Raw genomic sequence first — 19,452 nt, 5'->3', positions numbered from 1 at the left:
AACCTGAACACATGATGATTCTCAAATAAAGTAGGAGCATATTGTTAAAAATTAGAGTAAACGTGTAAAATAAACCAGACGGCTCTGGCTGAGCAATACTCTGCCTGCTTGCGCAACTCTGCAGAATTTGGCAGAGTTCCTTAGTAACTCTGCGGAATTTCCTCAGGGTGGAACTCCGGAAGCTCCAACCAGGAATACTCATGTCTACATGCAGCAACCCCTGCAGCTTTCAAACTGGACACTTCTTGTCCTTTAAGTTTTCACACTGTCGCTTCACATTTATATACTCGTTTTTTACACGAAAACTGCTTTTCAAATGTCTTCATTGTTGATTTATACTATTGTATCCATACTGACATTGTATTTTTTTGGAATATTTTTATTAACAGGAGGTCATTTGTAATAAACAAAAATTAAGAACCATTATTATATAAATATGCATTATTAATACAAATTCTTAGTATCCAATAACGATGGGTAAGATACGAAAAAGAAATAATAATACACAATAATACAAAATACAAGATGAGGCCAAGCTTTACATAAATGTTCCCCAGATTTTTTTCATCTTACAAAGTGATTGAGTCCCCCTAGTTTTAGCAAGTAAAAACTCCATATTGTGTATATCTTTAACCAAACCCCACCATTCCATCACCGCCGGTGGCATTTTCAAAATCCAAGCCCGGGCTATGGTTAATCTAGCACAAGCCTATAGGATAGTTATTAAATCCTTCTGGTTAGAGTCTCTATTCTGTCCCCCCATTAATACATCCACTGCTGTAAACGAAATGGGTCCATCCAATTTTTGAGAAACAGCTTTAACCACCCCCTGCCAGAATTCTCCCAGTTTTGGGCAAGAAAAAAACATGTGTTGTAGATCAGCTGCCACCAGATCACATTTCAGGCACTTAGTCGGATCGCTAGTAGTCGTGTTTGATGCCCACTTGGGTATTCGTTCAGGAGTATAATATAGAAAACAAACAGTTCTATATTGTTGTAATCTCAAATTATATGAATGCACCACTTTACAAATACCACTAATGCAGATGACACAGTGCTAGCAGATATATTATAACCCATTTTCTGACTCCAACGTGCAGCACTTTTTCCACAATCACTTTCCTTATGAGAGTTGAAGCTTTTATATCCATTGATAACCATTGATTTATTCTCCTTTCTGTATATACAATCCCATATATTAGAGTCCAGTACGATCATAAGCTTCATGCTTCGAACAAAATAATCACGGATCTAGTAGTACTTCCATCGCATACTCTCTGCTAAATCAAATATAAGCTTTAGTCTATCAAATGTTAGAAAACCATTGGAACTGTTGTCCCCTGAATTTTCAATACCCAGATTAGCCCATTGTTTCCAACCCCCCTCATGAAATATTCCCAGAAATACTGGATTGTCCCATAAAGAAAATTTAGGATGATAAATCGACATGTTATATTTATTTAGGCTAGCTCGCCAAATAGATACAATATCACGTGCGGTCTTGAATTTTACGCGTTTGTAATAATTGGTGTCATTAATTCTATATAGAAACATCTTAGTTTCTTCTGCTAACATAAATACGTAGTAAAAAAGATGGTTGCCTAAAATTACTAAACTACGGATCGTCCAAGAAATGTTGCCCAAAAATATAATTTAAAATCTGGGAAATCAAGAGCCTCGTTGACTGAATGTGAGTTTTAATAATTCCACTGCACAACGCGCTTTTTGTACCCCCCAAATAAAGCTGCTGAAAATGCCATCTAAACGTTTAAAGAATGAGTTATTACTATGTAACGGAATGGACCGAAATAAAGAAATTTAGGAAGAATTTTCATTTTAATTAAATTTATACGACCACTTGTGCTCAAAGGAACCTTATGCCATTTTTTTGTGAAATGACGGTCTCTTTCAATAATGTTTCATAATTTAATGTAACTACCTCTTCTAAATTAGCAGAGATTTTTACCCCCAAGTAGGTAGCTGTTTTACAAACTCCTTGTATCAACGTTAATGGTTTATAGTACACCACTACTTGGGTTTTATTCGTGTTCAATCTATAACCGAGACTGCCCTAAATCTTCTTGCCTCTAATATTATCCCTTTCATAGCTTCTCCTGCATCTGTTGAATAGACAGCAATGTCATCTGCTTAAACTGTTATTTTCAGTGGGTTCAGACCTGAAGGAAAAGGGATTATACATGATTGGTTCTGTAAAGAATCTAAAAACGGTTCCATAGACAAAGCAAATAGTAAAGGGGACAAAGGGCATGCTTGGTGAGTACCCCGTAATATAGGAAACGTTGTAGATTGTAACCCTGCGTAGTTGATTTTCGCTCTAAGATGGTCATAGATCGCTTGGACCCATTGTAAAAACTGTCCTTTAATCCCAAATATTTGTAGTGTAGCCCAGAGATAGTCCCACCCCACTCGGTCAAATGCTTTTTCGGCATCTAGCAGTAGCATACTGAGTGGGGTTGATCTAACTCTGGCCACATCAAATGCTACTACAGCAGAATTTACATGGGTCGTAGTATCCCTCCCTAAGATAAACCCATGCTGTTGAGTTGACACCAAATCAGGCATTATCAATGCCAGCCGAGTTGCGAGTATCTTAGCAAATATCTATGCATCAGTATTAATAAGGCATATGGGTCTATCTGACCCATATTCATCCGCTGGTTTATTCTTTTTTAAGAAGAATACAATTTCCGTAATGTTCCACGAGCTAGGAGCTTTTCCCCCAATTCCAATGTCTGCAATTACCTTGCTAAATAAAGGGCCTAACTCTTCAATACATTCTTTATACAACTCCAAAGGAATTGAATCCTCTCCAGCCGCCTTCCCAGCTGATAACGCTGATACAGCTACTTTAATTTCCGCCAATGAGATGTCACTAATTAATTTCTCTGATTGTTCAGTCTCAATATGATTCAAAGGGGTGGTCTAAAAATACGTATAAATATCATCATACAATGGTCGATTCTCTGGAGTATACAAATCCCTATAGTACTTAGCAAATTGATCAAGTGTCTGCTCAGAATTTATGTAAATCAGATTATTTGGTTCTTTAATAACCTTGATTAAAGTTTTGGCCTTTTCGTCTGCTACTTTATATGCTAGTATTTTCCCTATTTTCCCACCACCCTCATATTGAATTAAATGATATTTGTTCAATTTAGTGATGCTTTTCTCCCTGAGTGTGTTTTGTAAAGTAGATTTCAAATCAACAAGAGTATACCCCAAAGCTTCTACCTCTGGCGAGCACTGTGTGCATCAGCCAGCTGTTTTTCTGCTTGAAGTATATTAGCAATAGTACTATCTGTCTCTCTTTTCCTCTCCAAATTCTGTCTCAATATAAATTGTTGTGTGAACCCCCTGATACTTGCTTTGCAAGCGTCCCAAAGCACGATATGGATAGCTGTACCTTTAATAATTTCCCAGAAATGTTTCAGATGTATCTTAAGTTTGGCCAAAAAATTCAGATCTAAAATTAAGCTTCTAGGAAATTAAAACAATCGGGTCTCTGCTTATTTGTCTTAAATTTGAACGTTAAGAGGATTGGGTTGTGATCAGATGTGATCCTTGGGCATATTTCCATGTCGCTTGACTCCAAAATTCTTTCCGATACCCAGGCCAGGTCTATGAGCGAGCAGAGTTTATGCGCAGCTGAGTAAAATGTATATCCAGCAATATCTGGATATAGTACCCGCCAAGCGTCTCTTATACCATGTATTACTCCTAGCTCTCTAACTGCAGCTCGTGTTTTGCGCATCCTCTGAAATGCGCCTCTTCTGGTGGTGTCAATATCGTAACTCATAATACAGTTAAAATCGCCCATTATTACCCGCTCTCCCTCCCAATCCACCAATTCCATATTAACCCTATCGATGATAGTAGGATCATCCCTATTAGACCCATATAAGACACACAATATATATTTAATGCTTTCAATTTTTATCTGTGTTATAGCCCACCTGCCATTTTTATCTGACAATGTCCTAATGATCACCCCCCTAAATTGCTTATGTTTCAAGATTACAACCCCTCAAAACGAAGTACTTAGTTCTGAACTTACCACTAAATCATAGCCTAACTGACCTAGCAGGTTCCTATCTCTAGCAGAAATATGAGTTTCTGAAAGCAAAGCAAGATGTGGATTATACATTCTCAATTCTTCAAAAACCAGCCTTCGTTTATTTCTACTGTTCAGTCCAAAGACATTCCAGGCCAGACATCTCATCCTATCCATTTTATTAATCTCATTTCTCTCCCTTTCATTTTACCTGTTGCAAAATATTTTTCCCCCTATTATTCTCAAAATACAATTACCTCATGTTATTTTTAGCCACTTTACCCCCCCCCCGACCCTAACCAAAAAACATCCTTCTCCCACCCCCCACCCACCCTCCTTATCCTTAGAGGAGGATTCCTCTGCCTACCCAGCTTCAGCCATTAAGAGCCACGGCCATAATGATCAACCCCTGTGTAAACTAAAAGTCACATATACCCTATCCTTAAATAACCCATTAGAACGATAAGTAGCCTTTCAAGTGAGGGTAGAAGAATGAGAAAAAAAAGAAAGAAAGAAAGAAAGAAAGAAAAAAAAAAAAGAAGGAACACACTAAAGAGGGAAGATTTAATCGTCTTCCCTCCAGCAACTATAGAATCCCAGCTATATTATTTGCGGTTAATCCTTATCCAATAATATGAGTCATTTATTTCATTAGTTCTCCAGTTGTTTCTCTTGGCCATTTAATCAGCATCTTCTCAGTTTCTTTCTCATCCGTAAACAAATAAGTATGACCCTTCTTGAATAATTTCAGCCTAGCTGGCTCCTGCAAGAACGCTTGTCATCCGAGAGCTTTAGTTGGGTCTATATATTGCCTCAGTTTCCATCGTCTGGCCATGGTAGCTTTACTCAGATCCGATCTAACAAAAAAAGTTACAGATTCCGTAGGGACTGGGGTATTAGGGCGAGCTTTACGTGAAACCGCTTGCCTCAGTAGAAAATTCCCCAGATAGATCAGGAAAGGGCGAGGATATTGGCTTCCCTTATTTCTCTGCACCAATGATAGTCTATGTGCTCTTTGAATCTGTGAATCCCAGTCCCAATCTGATAAGTCCGGAAATGCCTTTTGTAATAGTTGGACAATGTACGCTTTTGGGTCCCCACCCTAGGACCCCTCTGGAATACCAAATAGTCTAAGATTTTGTCACCTCTGTCTGTTTTCCATATCTTCTATCTTTGCCTGCATAGTCGTAATCTGGTTCTCATGTCTTTTCACAGTGTCCTCTGTACCTGCAGATAATTCCTCGACTCCCAAGACTCTTTGTTCCAATTCTGACATCTCAAGCGTCACTCCTCCTAATTTGCTTGCCATTTCAGATAGTAAATGTTGTACTCTCCCATTATCTTCCTGCATCTGCGCATAATGTTGCTGTGCCTCCTGCCTTTGTTTATTAAGCATCTGCCATATTAAACCAAGCGAGACATCTTCCTTGCTCGACCCATTCTCCTGTAAAGTCCGAGGGGTCAGCTCTATCTGATCCAGATCTTCTACTGTATTAACAGAATAGAGAACAGGGAAAACAGCTAATGATACAGACTGTTCCACCGGCTTGACTATATCAGATTTTCCAATGTGTCCGATGGTAGATCTTTCACAGTGTCCCCCTCAGGAGCGCTAGTGCCTGAGAGCCGTAATGCCATCGTCTTGACACCTCCTTTTGCCTGCATCCATCACCGTAGCGGGCTATTATCAATCATCGATTTTCCTTTAGTGATTACATTGCTTTGTTCCCCAAGCGTCTTCTTTATTTTATTCTTATCCTTCGCTCTTCCTTTCTTGAACCCGAGCCTTTATCTGTACTTTTATACGCCTCCTTGAGGTTCTCAGTTACTGTCTCCTTCAAATCCTCAAACTCCCCATTCGAGCCCGAGTCCTCCCCCAGAGCTATATCTGTACCGATGTCTTTAGCAGCACATACTTCCGCCCCTAATTCTGCCACTACAGCAGCATTGACTTGATTAGTGTGTGCCTCCAGGGGGACTGCATCACTCAATGCGTTACTTGGATCATTCGTATCAGTTACCCCTTTTTCTCGTGGAGCACCTGATGGTAAAATCTCACTCACATGCGTTCCCCCGGGTCTTCCTCCAGGGCCCCAGAAGCTTCTCCCATTTCTATATTTGTCGTTGATAGCACCATATTGCTAGTTATGTTAGAGCCGTCTGAGGTAACAATGTTGCAATGCATACGTTTTGTAACTATTGCTGGTGTTATCGCTGTTATTTTGTCACAATGGTTTCCTTGTTGTTTTTTTATCATTTACAGTCACAGCCCCAGCCTCAGTCTCAAATATTTTCAGTGATTGCACTTGTAATAAGGGCGCTCGAATTATTGATTTACCCACGCTCATGGCTGCCTTCTCTATAATCACATCGCTGGTGTCCTGAGCGGCATTACTCGCCTCCCCACTCACCAGATTCTTACGATTAGACCTCGATGGATTTTTCGGGGCCATATGTCGAAATGCAGGTGAGCTCGTCGCAAAGGTTTCTCGCCGGAGGCCCTGCCGCGTTTCGGCGGATTCAAAACCTTGCTCACATATATATCTTTTTTTTCCAGTCACACTGCTGAAATAACATTGAAGTTCCCGTTCTTATACTTCATTAAAATGGGTTATAATCTGCTCCTGTGGTATTAATTTATGATTGCCAGGTTGAGATATGGATCTGTGGTGACACAAGTGCAAGTTAGGTCATGGTGGGAACTGGTCCTAATAATGAGTAGTTGTTAATAGAACTTAGGCTTGATTGCAGAAGTGCACAGGCATAATTTGAGAGTTTCAACTTTGGACTGTTTATTGGGCTGCTACTGGTCTGCGTTGGGCTGAACCTGGGCTTATACTTGGACAGCTTTGGGCTTGGGATGCACCTCAAAGTAAAAAAAAAGTAAAGCATTACATTTCCCATGAGTATACATAGTCACATGTACCAATCATATAGCCTCCAAAAGATAGAGAGTGGTCCTACTCACCAAAGGGACAGGACTCAAAATGACACTAAGTGAAAACAAAACTCCCTTTAGGAAACCACAGGACAATCAATTCTCAATCAAACCGTATACACATTAAGACTATAACAGTCGCCAAAGGACAATATATGAATGCTTTATTCACCAGGTGAATGCAAATCGTTAAAAAATCTATTAAGTACAATAAACAAGAATTAATAAAACTACATGTGTTAAAATGTGGTTTGACAATCTGACGTTCTACACAATGTACATCAAAACAATTTTTGGTCAAGATACAACAAAAGTTCATAAATCCACATCAACATTTCATTCAGAATTAAAAAACTTTTATATAAGTGAAAAACACTTTTTCAATAGCATCACAAAAAGTATATACACCGATCTGATATAAACGAAGACGAAGAAGCAAGGTGTTTCCGTGGCAATGACAGGTCCACACCACCTTCTTCAGGCTTTATATAAAAACGTGTCCAGGAACTTTAAAATCTATGAAATTTTGTTGTATCTTGTCCAAACATTGGTGAATAAAGTATTCATATATTGTCCTTTGGCGACTGTTATAGTCTTAATGTGAATAAGGTTTGATTGAGAATTGATTTTGCTAGTATGCGACTGTGGTTTCCTAAAGGGAGTTTTGTTTTGACTTAGCGCCAATCATACAGCCAAAAGCCCTATATAACTCCATCTTGTGTCCTCTTTCTTTGCGCAGATGCGGGAAAAAAACTATTCATCACTCCGGAATCCTCAAGGAAGGACCCATAAGAACCATAAGGAAAGAACTCTGACTCAACAGGACACCCACAAAGACCCTTGCTCCAGGGCGTCAACAACCTCCAATGAAGACGTAACAGTTGTCTAGATCCAGAACTAGAGAGGGAGAACCTCCAACACTGCAAACTGCAACTCCTCAAATGGTCACTTCAAATCATTTCTTTGAAGGAAAGAAACACTGAAGCCTTAAACACTGGCCAGTAAAAGAAGAATGCCAGAATCAGAAAACAAATAACAGGGTGGGCATGAATTGAGATAATAAGTACTTAATGCAAGCAGTAAAAATACAAAAGCATAGCCTAGAGTGGGATAATTCTGGTCTCTGTGTCCTTAATAGAATTGAAAAATCTTACTGCGAATGCTTGAACTTTTTTTATTCTACGTCACAACTGGAGGCTCTGATTATGCTTGTTCAAAGCTGAGCCGCTACCACTGAGAAACATCTAAAATAACATTTGAATAAAAATAATTTGAAAGCGGACTCGGATGACCAGTCCGCAGTGATAAGGATATCATCCAACCTGGACCCTAGGGAAAAGATTTGGAGGCCATAGCCCTCTTGACCGATTGAGTCCCAAAGATGGAAGTGTTGATACCTACCAACAGCCAACAGATCTACCTGGCCAAAGTGGCAGCCACCACAGATTTGCAGGTTTTTTGTAAAGCAATCAACAATTGACCCCCCCCCCCCATATCGGAATGAGATTCACTGGTACTCATCTCATTAGCTTTCAAACATTGTAACACACAAAGCTTACCGTTACCAGGGAATGCTGGGTGAGAAACGGACCTGAAACCTGTTTTTGTCCTCCTGGTAATAGTAAAGAAACCCCTTCTGGAGAGAACACTCTACCGGCAAGATCCAGACCCCAACCATAAGACACTTGTTTACATGAAATTTAACACAGAAGCATTGTCAGCTTGGCTGGGAGTTGTTTGCAAAATAAATATTTATCATCTGGCCAACTCTCTAAAAAGCATAGAATATTGACGTCCCATGGACCAGAGTATTTTGGTTGAGGAGGCTTGGCCATTCTGACACCCCGCAAAAGCTGGCACACAATAGGATGTTCACCAATGGGCTCACCATCCATAGGAAGGTGACCCGCAGAAATCGCAGACCTAAAGTTGTTAACAGGGAGACAGACCATGCCAGCCGACGCTAATAAAGACAAAATGTTCACGAGTAGACAGCAATCTGCTCAGATGAGATTTGCACCCTGTCCAGAGCACCAACCACACCAGCGTCTCCATCCTGAGGCATAACGTTTATGGGCTTCTGCGGACCAAGCCTGGTCAAGGAAGGGCTCAGCATCCTGCGAAATGCCTGGGAGACTCCACCTCACCTGGAAACCTTCCATGCCAACAGCAAGAGGAGCCCTGAGAGTATCAGAGTGTGTGGTTGCCCTACTGGGTCCAGCAACAGGTTCCACCGAAATGGAATCAACATAGAGCAAACACATGCCACATTGAGGAGTACTGGAAACCAAGCCTGGGCTTTCCAGAAAGGAGTCACCAGAATCATCTCTGCACTCTGACGCCTCACCAGGGAATCATCATAAACGGGGGGAAACGCGTAATTCAGGGAGTGTGACCAGTCTTAAAGGAAACCATCTGTGGCCTGCACTTCCGGATCCGGGCGTCAACTAAAAAATATCAGAAGCTGCCGGTTGAGGCAAGAGGCGAACAAATCCACTACACAGGGGCCCCACCGACAGTGAATGACGCGAAAGACTTTTGGGTGCCGTCGCCAGTCACTGCTATCCCTTAGGTGACGGGAGGCCAATCTGCAACCAGATTGCGTTTGCCCAGGAGATACTCTGCCACTACTGATAAACCATGTTTAAGGAAAAAGTGGCAAAAATCCTTGGCTATCTCCGAAAGCAGGCGAGATTTGGTCCTGCCCAATTTGTTCACATACCAAACTGCCGAGACATTGTCCATCCGAAGCATGATGCAACAATCAGTCTTGTCTGGGGTGAGGTTCCGAATTACAAAAGATCCCGCTAAGAGCTCCATGCAATTGAGGTGAAGGGACAGCCCCGTCGCGGATATATGGCCCCCACGGAGATCGAGCCACATCTCGCTCCCCAGCCCCATTGGCTGTTGTCTGATTCTATAATCATCTCCGAAGATGAGCCAAAGATTGCTCCGTCGTTCCAGGCCTCCATGTGATCCAGCCATCACGACAGGTCTGTCCTGGCATCCTCCGATTAAGTCACATGTTCTGAGTAACTGAGACCCTTGCAGAGGTTATGGATTTTGAGCCATTGAAGGGCTCCACAGTAAAGAGGGCCTGGAAAATGGCTTGGATCAATAAAGCGCGAAGTCCCATCAGTCGAGCTATCAACCTCAAGGATATTGTCTGTTTGCACAATGCAGACCTCAACGGATGTATGACGTTACAACGCATACTTTTACAACGCCTACCTTTACAACGCAAAATCTTTTACAACGCATTCCATTACAACGCAGGCATTTACAACGAACTTTTAAAAACTACCTTTACAACGCATTCCCTTACATCGCATACTACCTTTAAAACGCATACCATTACAACGCATAATATTACTTTGCAAGTAAGGTAAGTATTGGATAGTGTAAGGGTAAAAATTACTATTCTAACTCTAGGGGGTGCAACAGTAGGGTATGTGTTGGATAGTGTAGGGGTAAAAATTACTATTCTAACTCCAGGGGGTGCAACAGTAGGGTAAGTGTTGGATAGTGTAGGGGTACTATGTGTTGTAATGCTATGCGTTGTAATGTTATGTGTTGTAAAGACTGCGTTGTAATGACATGCGTTGTAGTGTCGTGCGTTGTAGTGTCATGCGTTGTAATTGTTGAGTTGTAAATGCATGCGTTGTAATGGATGTTGCGTTGTAAACGTTTTGTTGTAATGGTAGCGCGTTGTAAAAGTTGCGTTGTACAGGTTGTATACCGACCTCAACTCCTTGATATTCTGGACTTTTTGCTGGGGAAGAACCAGCTAGCTGCGTTAAGACTTAATCCACCTGAAAACCCAGGCAGGCAGTGGAGATGGTAAAAGAATTGACTTCTGTTCTGGACATTGATAATGAAACCCAGATCTTGAAGAAGGAGAATCAGCCACTCTAATTGAGTCAAGACTGTTTGAGGACACTGGGCCATAATAATGATGTTGTCTAGGTACACTATCAAAAGTACACCACTTGCTCTAAGGGAATCCACCACCAGCCTCATGATCTTCGTGAAGCACCATGAGGGGGGTGGGGGGCGGAGGGGAGAAAGGTCAAAGGGAAGGACTTTGAATTTGTAACAACGACCTAGCCACAGAAACTGCAGAAAACAACAATGAGGGGCAAATATCAGGATGGTTAAGTAAGCGTCTTTCCAATCCAGATACACCTTCCAATCTTCTTCTTGACGGATGTCTAGTAAAAGATGAATGCCCTTCATCTTGGAGTGCCTGTAAACTAACCAAGTATTGGAGGTCTTTAAGTGGAGCACTAGGTGTGATCTGTCCCTTTCTTCTCCACCAGAAAGACAGAACTGAGAAACCCGGAAGGGTGAGCAGAGGTCACCACATTAGCCCCTTTGTTTAGGAGAGTCTGAATCTCTGAGGAAATTAAATCGCTCTCTTGTTGGGAAAATACATCACAGAGGGCTATGACTCTGGGAAAGGGTTGTCGTAAAACTAACTGGACCGTTGCACGGATTCGAGCACCCATGTGTCTTGGGTCAACATTTGCCAATTGTGCAGGAATAAACCAGTTCTGCCAACCCCAAAGTAATCTCTGAAAAAGGAATAATTCACACCTGCATCTCCGGACTCCTGGGAGGCTTCTTGCGTCCTCTACAGCGCCCTGTACGGAAACAATTCCTGCCTCCACTGTTGTGGGGGGTAGAAGGTGGAATTGTAGGAGGAGTTTTGTCCATCACCTCTTCCCCACCTTGATGATAGGCCCGCTGTGGGCCTTGGTAGTATCCTCAGCTGAATGTTCGCCCCCCTGAAGCATCCGGCTCTGCCAAAACGGGTTTGGCAAAACACCTTTTTGCGGGACCTCTGGGCCTCATCAACAGAACTGTATGTGGTGACAAATTTGGAGAGTTCCTTAAGGAATGGGGCTCTAAAGAGGAGACTGCCCTACCAGTCCTGCATCAGAGGAAGACAATTTGTTAAGCTTCAAGTCGCTTTTAACAAGAATGGAACGCCTTCGCTTTGTGGATATGGCACAGTTTGCGTTGCCAAACTGGCAAACATCCCTTTGGGCCCATCTCACCAAGAGATTATACGGCCCTGAAAGATTATGCATACTCAAGGCGTCGTTGGGGAACCACAGGGCCAGAAGTGTTTGGGCGAGGTTGCATGAGTCGCCTACGCATTACAAGCAGCCTTGCTGACTGCAGCCGGCTGCTGGGGGGAGAATGTGCGCCACAACGCCGGTGTAGTTGTAAAACGAGGACTGTGGCCGAAGCGGCCCGCATGTCCTGGCTCCACAAAGAAAGGCCGCCAGGTGGTAAGAATGCTCCCCAACACTGTAACAAAGCAACAATATCAATGTGCAGAAACCCTGCAGTAAAAACCGAAGGCAAGTAAGAACGGGGGCTCGCCCGCAAACAACAAATACAGCAGTAATAGCACTAATTAATCAAACAAATACAAAAGACCAAATCAAATATAGACTCAGTTAATAAAAGGCACTAAATGCCAAATTTACATAATAAGGAAGGGACTAAACACTTAAGTGGCTGTGAAGCAGCAAAGAAAGCGGACAGAAAAGTGAGTTATATAGGACTGTGGGCTCTATGGTTGGTACATATGACTGGGTACACTCAGGGGAAATTTAGTATTTTAAGTTTTTGACTTTTGATTGGCTGCTGAAACAATAAAGGACAGAAAGAGAAGCATAATCAAAGCCTAAGATCCTGACATAGAATGTGGAACATTGTGCGCACAGAAAAGTGGACCTGAAAGCAGCCTCCGTGTCTGTACTCAGGCCTGCTGGTCCCCAGCACCACGAAGTTTTCAATGTAATTTCCTGCTTTTCTTTCCTTTTTATGCAGAAAAGAACTAATATTGCATTAAAAGCCTTTAAAAGTGCCTAAACAAAATATGAAAGGTTTCAGTTTCTGTAGGCAAAACATGTATTTTGTTTTATATTCTCATACTAACGTAAAACGACGGTAATTTCAGGAGATATTACATGATACCGTTTAACCACAGAGGAACGAGACAATAATAAAGTAGGCAAGTAATTGTATAAGATGCTCTAAGAGTATTAGAACAAATATTAACGCAAAAGGAGCTAGGATATATATTTCTTGCTGCTACAAGATTACTAAAACACATAAATTATAAAAACAAAATGAGAACATTTCCCATACCGGGAGTCGAACCCGGGCCGCCTGGGTGAAAACCAGGAATCCTAACCGCTAGACCATATGGGAAGCTTGCGCACAAACACGCCCAGACTTTTCTTGACATTTTTAAACACTAGAGCGTACAGTTCCCTATTTAAACTGTCACTAGCGTTCTTTCCTTGCACTGGCAACTGATACAATTATCCACATCTAACATGGCCGCCACAAAAAAAGTTTACCGTCTAGCTGCCCAGATACGTCAGATAAACCGCGTGACTAAATGCCAACGTCCCTAGCTGTCCCGGGACTCTAAAAAGATGGGGACGCACCTTTCTTTACTCAAGAGAAAAGGGGTAAAGTTTGAACCGGGGTTTTCTGTACATACTTATCAACGTGCTATATTGATTTTCGTTCCTTAATCCCCTCTCAAACCTATTTCACAAACATCTGCTGTCCTTATGCCCCTTGTAGTGGAAACACAAATATAGAAGACAACATATCGCTAGAAGTGCCCGTATAAAGATACAAACTAGTCACCTCTATGGGACAGTCATGCGCGCGCGTGCCCTGTGCCTTGCCCATCACTCACCTGTGGCGCGCGCCTTCACCCTCTTCGCAGCTCTGAGCCCCTCCCTTTCTTCACTCTAGCTCGCGCCGTGCGCTCGCCTCGCATCATCTACGCTTGCCGCCTAAGAACGCTAAAAGCGCCGCACTTGCCAATCTGTACAGCTAGGGGGCGCGCGGAAACAGAGCGTGATTATTCTTCCCAGGGCCACCGCGCGAACAGATGTGATACTGAACGATAGAGGACTGAGACGCTTACTGGAAGTCAGCGTTGGAGACCCGTCGTTTCGGAATTGGTTTTGAAGGTGTACAAAACAGGCGTGTTGCGGCCTTTCAGCTTACTGAAGTCTCTGTTTTTCGTAACCAACATATTTTTAATTATATGTATATTGGTCGTTTCCCATTCCATCATGGCCGTCTTGTCAGGCTTAATTAGACTCCGTCTTTACGGTAGGCGGAGATACGAAACTGAAGCTGTCTGCGCAAGTGCGAGAGAGTGCCACCTCCCGCAGCGCATGCGCTTAGATTGTATTTTTCAGAACCTGTACGCACGGGGAATGTTCCTGATAATTGGCGCTACGAGTTGTCCTGTGTCCGGCTGACAACGAACGGGGTTACCAGGGTCTCCCTAGACGAAGATGTGAGTCTTTTAAGTCCAGGGTTACTTTTTAGCAAGTGGTCTCTTGTGTGGCTCCTGATAGTCTGTGATAGAACAAACTAATGTCTTTCGTGTTAGTCGCTTTTGCCACTGGGATGTTAAGAGTTGATACTTTTTGTCAAGAGAGAAGTATATATGCCTTTGTTGATTGTCAATTTTCTTCCCTGGGAAGTAAAACTCTTTAACTGGGAATAGTCGTTTTCGATAGAGGAACGTGATCGTGGAGATGTCCTTAGAGATATTCAAAGGTGGGTTTATTAGACAATCGCACGTTGGAAAATGTAAGCAAGCAGTTTTTGGGGGGAATTCTGGTAACAACTTTTATGTAGAATATTTTAGCACATACTCATTTATAACTATATACTATTTTTTAGTATTTGTGGAGATAGTTTTTTTTGGGACGGGTGAGACAGCTGGCTAGTTTGCTACACAGACAGCATCAGTTGGTGAATTGTTTTTCTGTTTTTTAATAATTCTGATGTGACCCAGAGACCGCTGTAGAGAGCTTTGTGTGGAGTAGGGTACAAGTCCTAAATAGAGCACATTTGGTGACAGTATTTTTAGTTTTACATGTTAACACTGGACACAGGTTTCACCTCATTGGTATCGGTTTAATACCGAAGTACAGCATTCAGCAACTGAAAGGTGCCAGCTAACGTTTTCGAAGAGCCTTCCTCGGCATAGCAACTTCTCTGTGCATTTGTGCTAAACGCATTATTTTTGTTACAATATGCAAATTAAGCGGAAGGTGATGGATTATGTGGCAAGTGCATCAAACTGATTAGGCAAAAAACGCTACAGCTGCAGAATTGCACAATTCCAGATGACCTGCACATAAGCAATTATGTGCTACGCCAGTTTAAATGTAATTTGACCTTTAGTTTGATAATCTGCGTTATTTTGTTTGATTTTTTTTTTGTAAACATATTTTTTAATTAAATGATAAAGTGAATAGTGACATCATGATAAGAATGCTATAATTGCAATTCAGATCAAGCATTCGTTTTTACAGTCATACACGTTAATCGCAGGCTGTCGTCCCGCAAAGAGAAATTGGCCTTGCATCAATACAAGGCAAGGATGGGATATCTAATACAATTATAGGTCTTCAGGTTTTCTGGTTCCAGTTCTGTCCTTTCCAGACATACATCAACTCTGTATTCAACACTACAATCAGCTCCAAGCAATCAACAGTGAAACAACTCCCTGCCCCCCACCTCCTGCAAGGTGCCCATCTGCCCCACCCCCCAGGCATGCCGCTTATACATTTGGATTCCCGCTTATTGACGCTAATCAGTTCTGCAAGGCATCAGCTGTATTATTCCAGATGGTGTAGTTCCCTAGGCGTGGCCCTCTCCCACAGGGAAGCTCATCCCATACCGTGATCACCCGGGTAGCTGTCAGGGCCAGCCAGGATATCAAGTGCTCAATTCCCCATAGATGGGTCCACTCCGTCGAGGGTGATGTCCGTGTCGTCCCTCCGCTGTTTCTGTACATCCACCACTGCCACCCATGCTCCCGCTGCCTCCAGGGACTTTTCACTCTCAGTTCTCTGGGCCATCTGTAGGCTGAAGATCCCTTTGCAGTCCGCCCATCTTATAAACTCCCTCGTCCATGGCAACACGCTAGGGGCAGTTTCCGCCTTCCAATGACTTGTAAGTTCCCTTTTTGGCAATACCAACCCCAGGTCTATGAACTTGCTGGTAACTTTACTCTTGGCAGTATGAGGGAATCAGTGTAGGAGGCAACACCCCGGTGTCAGTTCAATGTCACATTCTGTTGTGTCCCCTAGCCTATCCACCACCGCTCACAAAAATTCACCCAAAAGCGGGCAGTCCCAGAACATGTACAAAAACCCAGCGTTTTCCTGGTTACACCTTGGGCAAGCACAACAGGTCCCAAAATATTCATTGAATCAGCTGGAAGCGTGCATTTCTAGAACTTTTCCAAGCTCTTTCCACCAGTTCCCCCATGGTTTCTCATTGATGGACACGTCTAGGTCTGCCTCCCATTTGAGTCGTAGTGCCGCCAGGGGTTGTCTAATCCCTCGCGTGATACGCTGGTATAGGCAAGTGACCGCTTTATTCATTCTGCCTGACATCATTCTATACTGACAGACCAGGGAGGTCAGTGGTTCCGCCAGCCCATCTCGCCAATGTTTACAGAGAGCTGCTATTAGAGCAGCATGTAAAAGGAAATCCCCTTGTGGGATGTCAAATCCCTCCAGCAAATCACGAAAAGGAATCAGGCTGCCATCTTCATAGAGATCTCCAATAGTAGAGATCCCAATTCTCCCCACGCTTGCAACCCTTGCCAATCCCCCGTGGGGCAGCTATTCACAGATTACCAGTGGGATCTCCGGCGCTTAGGGGAGTCCTGTCTGTGCCTCCCCGCAGGCCTAATTCCAGCAGCGATGCACCACTCGCAAATCCGAGGGAGCCACCCCTTCCCTCCAAGGGAAGCGCAATACCACGCGGGACAGGAGCCGCAAACTCTGGTCCAAACTCCCAGGATCTTCCACATTCCGGAGTCGTCCGGCCGCCCATTGCATGAACCACTGCATCTGGGCTGCATGATAGTTAGCCTCGAAGTCCGGTACCGCAAAGCCCCCCTCTGCCCCGGGTCTCATCATGGTGGTAAGCGCCACTCTGCGTCTCCCTGTGCCCCACAAAAATCCTGTGATCAGGGTGTTGTGTTGGGCAAAAAGTCTATGCGGGATCCAGTGCAGCAATGGTCCAAAATAGTAAACCAGTCGATGTAACGTGACTATTTTTAACAAAGCCATCCTACCCGCCACTGACAGGGGGAGGGTCACCCAGAACTCAAAATTACTTTTGGTTCCCCGTATCGCTCGCTCTTTGTTGCCTTCTAGTAGATTAGCAGGGTCGTGATATATTTTAATGCCCGAATAAGTCAAGCACCTGTTTTCCCATACCACCCCCTCTGTTGCTAGTGGTCCAACCCTCTTCGCCCGGGTACGGAAAAGGCACGTCTTAGCCCAATTCACCTTAAGTCCTGCAGCTCTTCACAGTCTGTCTAGCAGGTCTTTGGCTCCCCGCAAGGCCTCTCCAGAATTAGCTAAAAACATGCGGAGATCATTTGCGTACCGAGCTATAAATTGAGTCTGTCCTATCCTCGTTATTTTGTTTGATAGTGTGTTTTTTAAAATTTCAACTCTGTATCATGATTTGATATTGAAATCACAATCAACTGTGTTTGGTTAGCAGATGCCACAGCTACCAGACTCCTCCACTTTAAATGTTTGTTCTGGATAACTATTTCTTTTGAATTGCGGTACTTTCACAATGAAAGTATTTGAAATTATATTTGATTCCGTATCAACGCATTTTTTCCACTAGCTACGATTTTGGTAAAATAAATCTTTTCTGAAAACGGTACTTGTCAAGAAGTGGAAATAAGGTAAAAGTGGGCACACTTTTTATAGGTCTAAAGTGCCCAGTGTCATTATTCCTAATTAGCCAGTCCTTTAGCTGGAGGGGGTGGCCATCAAAACACTCTTCCATAAGAAAGTTCAAATGTTCACAGATACAACTTTAAGCACTCTTCCCTCAGATAGTTCATCAATTGAATTCCAGTCTGAATTGTTCTAATTCTTCATTTATTCAATTGTAGCCAACACCTGTTTCGTCATGTACTGACATCAGTGCTCAAATCTTGTTTGCGTGAAAAATGGGGTAGTCCTCCCACAAGTAGGATCCACAAAAATGCATAACCTGATAAATCATTTGTAAGAAAGCTATGATGAAGGGCTAATCAATATCCGCAGCAATCCCTGTTCAACTCAGTAGTATCCCCAAATTCAATGTAATGCTCATATATTCATGTCGCTCTTTCATTTGACAGTGTGCTTTCTTTGTGTGTTGGGTGTTTTCAATTAAATATCATGGTTAATAGTAGAGGCAGTTTCTGTAGTCTTGTTTAATTTGAAGTGCTTGAGGAGCTTTAATTTTCGTATGAATTTAAAAATGTCTACCCTCGTTTGCACATATTTGAAACCTGCAACCGGGCAAAAGACAGACCCAGGGAGAGAAGTTGTAATTCAGCGGCTGTGAGCACTGTATCTGAGAGATTTATGACAGTATTGTCAGGGTTTTGAGAGTTTATGGGGTTGTTTATTGTCGAGGCCATTTCTTCCCTCTCCCTCTGTTGTTGCCTCCTGAATTTGTTCCTCTGCTTCCTGCGTTGGTTTCTCCTTCACCGCCTTTCTTCGCTGGATTGCGTGGGCGCAATGTTTGGCGGTGATCTTGAATTAAAAAACCCAATTCCTCTGATGGTGAAAAGTTAGTCGGTACTTGTACTTGCGGGTTATTTGTGCTACTGTCGTCTGAATCCGAACTAATGCTCACAGGGATAGATATAGAAATATTCCTCCGATAGATCTTTGGAGAGCTAGCAAGGACGCGTATAATGAGATGGATGCTATTTTCTTTATGAGGACCTATAATGAAGAAAAAGCCTAAACAACCATAATAGGCACAATAAGCTTCAAATGTCAAATAATTCACTATTAAAGACAAACTCTGTATACTTAAGTCACTTTTATCTAAATCATCAAAATTTGAATGGTCAATACAACACATACATTAGAAACATTAATTTCACTATTATTTCAATGTTACATGTAAAATCACAGTAACGAAATACAGTTCATGGTAAATACATCATAATCAAAAACAAATGAGAGGAGAGAGAGGAAAAATAATACATTGCAATATCAGTTTGCAATTTCAAGACTCATATGAACCTAAGATCAATAGTCAGAAGTAGCTAACCCTTCAGCTGAAGAGGTATATATAGCTAGAGCAACTTCGCCAGCCGACGAAGTACAAGGAAAGTCAGGATAAGTTCAGACTGAGACCGACAGCATGTCACGTCCAAGATTAACAAGGAATATAGCCAGCCAGAGTAGCACAGAGAGTGCAGCAGCAGAGCGCTCTCCTCAAGAAATCAGCTACTACCAGTTCTTTTCTCATGTGAATAATTATACCCCATTATCACCAGAGATCAGACCCCCCAATGTTTACTTTCTTAGTTCTACACCATTTATTGGTTAAATTC

The 19,452-nt window shown here is 42.6% G+C and overlaps 2 protein-coding genes and 1 non-coding gene across 4 annotated transcripts in view; 1 reads left to right on the top strand and 2 right to left on the bottom strand.

The window, feature by feature from the left end:
* Positions 1-13,871, bottom strand: part of ELF1 (E74 like ETS transcription factor 1) — a 526,009-nt gene extending 512,138 nt beyond the window's left edge. The window contains exon 1 of the mRNA XM_078657401.1: positions 13,741-13,871. The gene's annotated coding sequence lies outside the window, so the exon portion shown is untranslated. The remainder of the gene's footprint in view (positions 1-13,740) is intronic.
* TRNAE-UUC (transfer RNA glutamic acid (anticodon UUC)) lies at positions 13,167-13,238 on the bottom strand. The gene has a single exon. It is a non-coding gene; the product is annotated as a tRNA-Glu (tRNA).
* A 340-nt stretch (positions 13,872-14,211) lies between the features above and the next one.
* Positions 14,212-19,452, top strand: part of WBP4 (WW domain binding protein 4) — a 218,061-nt gene continuing 212,820 nt past the window's right edge. The window contains exon 1 of one of the 2 annotated variants that reach the window (XM_078657391.1): positions 14,212-14,355. In XM_078657391.1, coding sequence (XP_078513517.1) covers positions 14,354-14,355 — 2 coding nt within the window. In that variant the 5' untranslated portion in view covers positions 14,212-14,353. The remainder of the gene's footprint in view (positions 14,356-19,452) is intronic. The other variant, XM_078657392.1, reaches the window with a different exon arrangement.

Source organism: Lissotriton helveticus, chromosome 8 (genome assembly GCF_964261635.1).
Source record: "Lissotriton helveticus chromosome 8, aLisHel1.1, whole genome shotgun sequence".
NCBI classification, from domain to species: domain Eukaryota; kingdom Metazoa; phylum Chordata; class Amphibia; order Caudata; family Salamandridae; genus Lissotriton; species Lissotriton helveticus.
The sequence above is the reverse complement of the archived record's forward strand: the minus strand, read 5'-3'. Positions and strand labels throughout refer to the sequence as shown.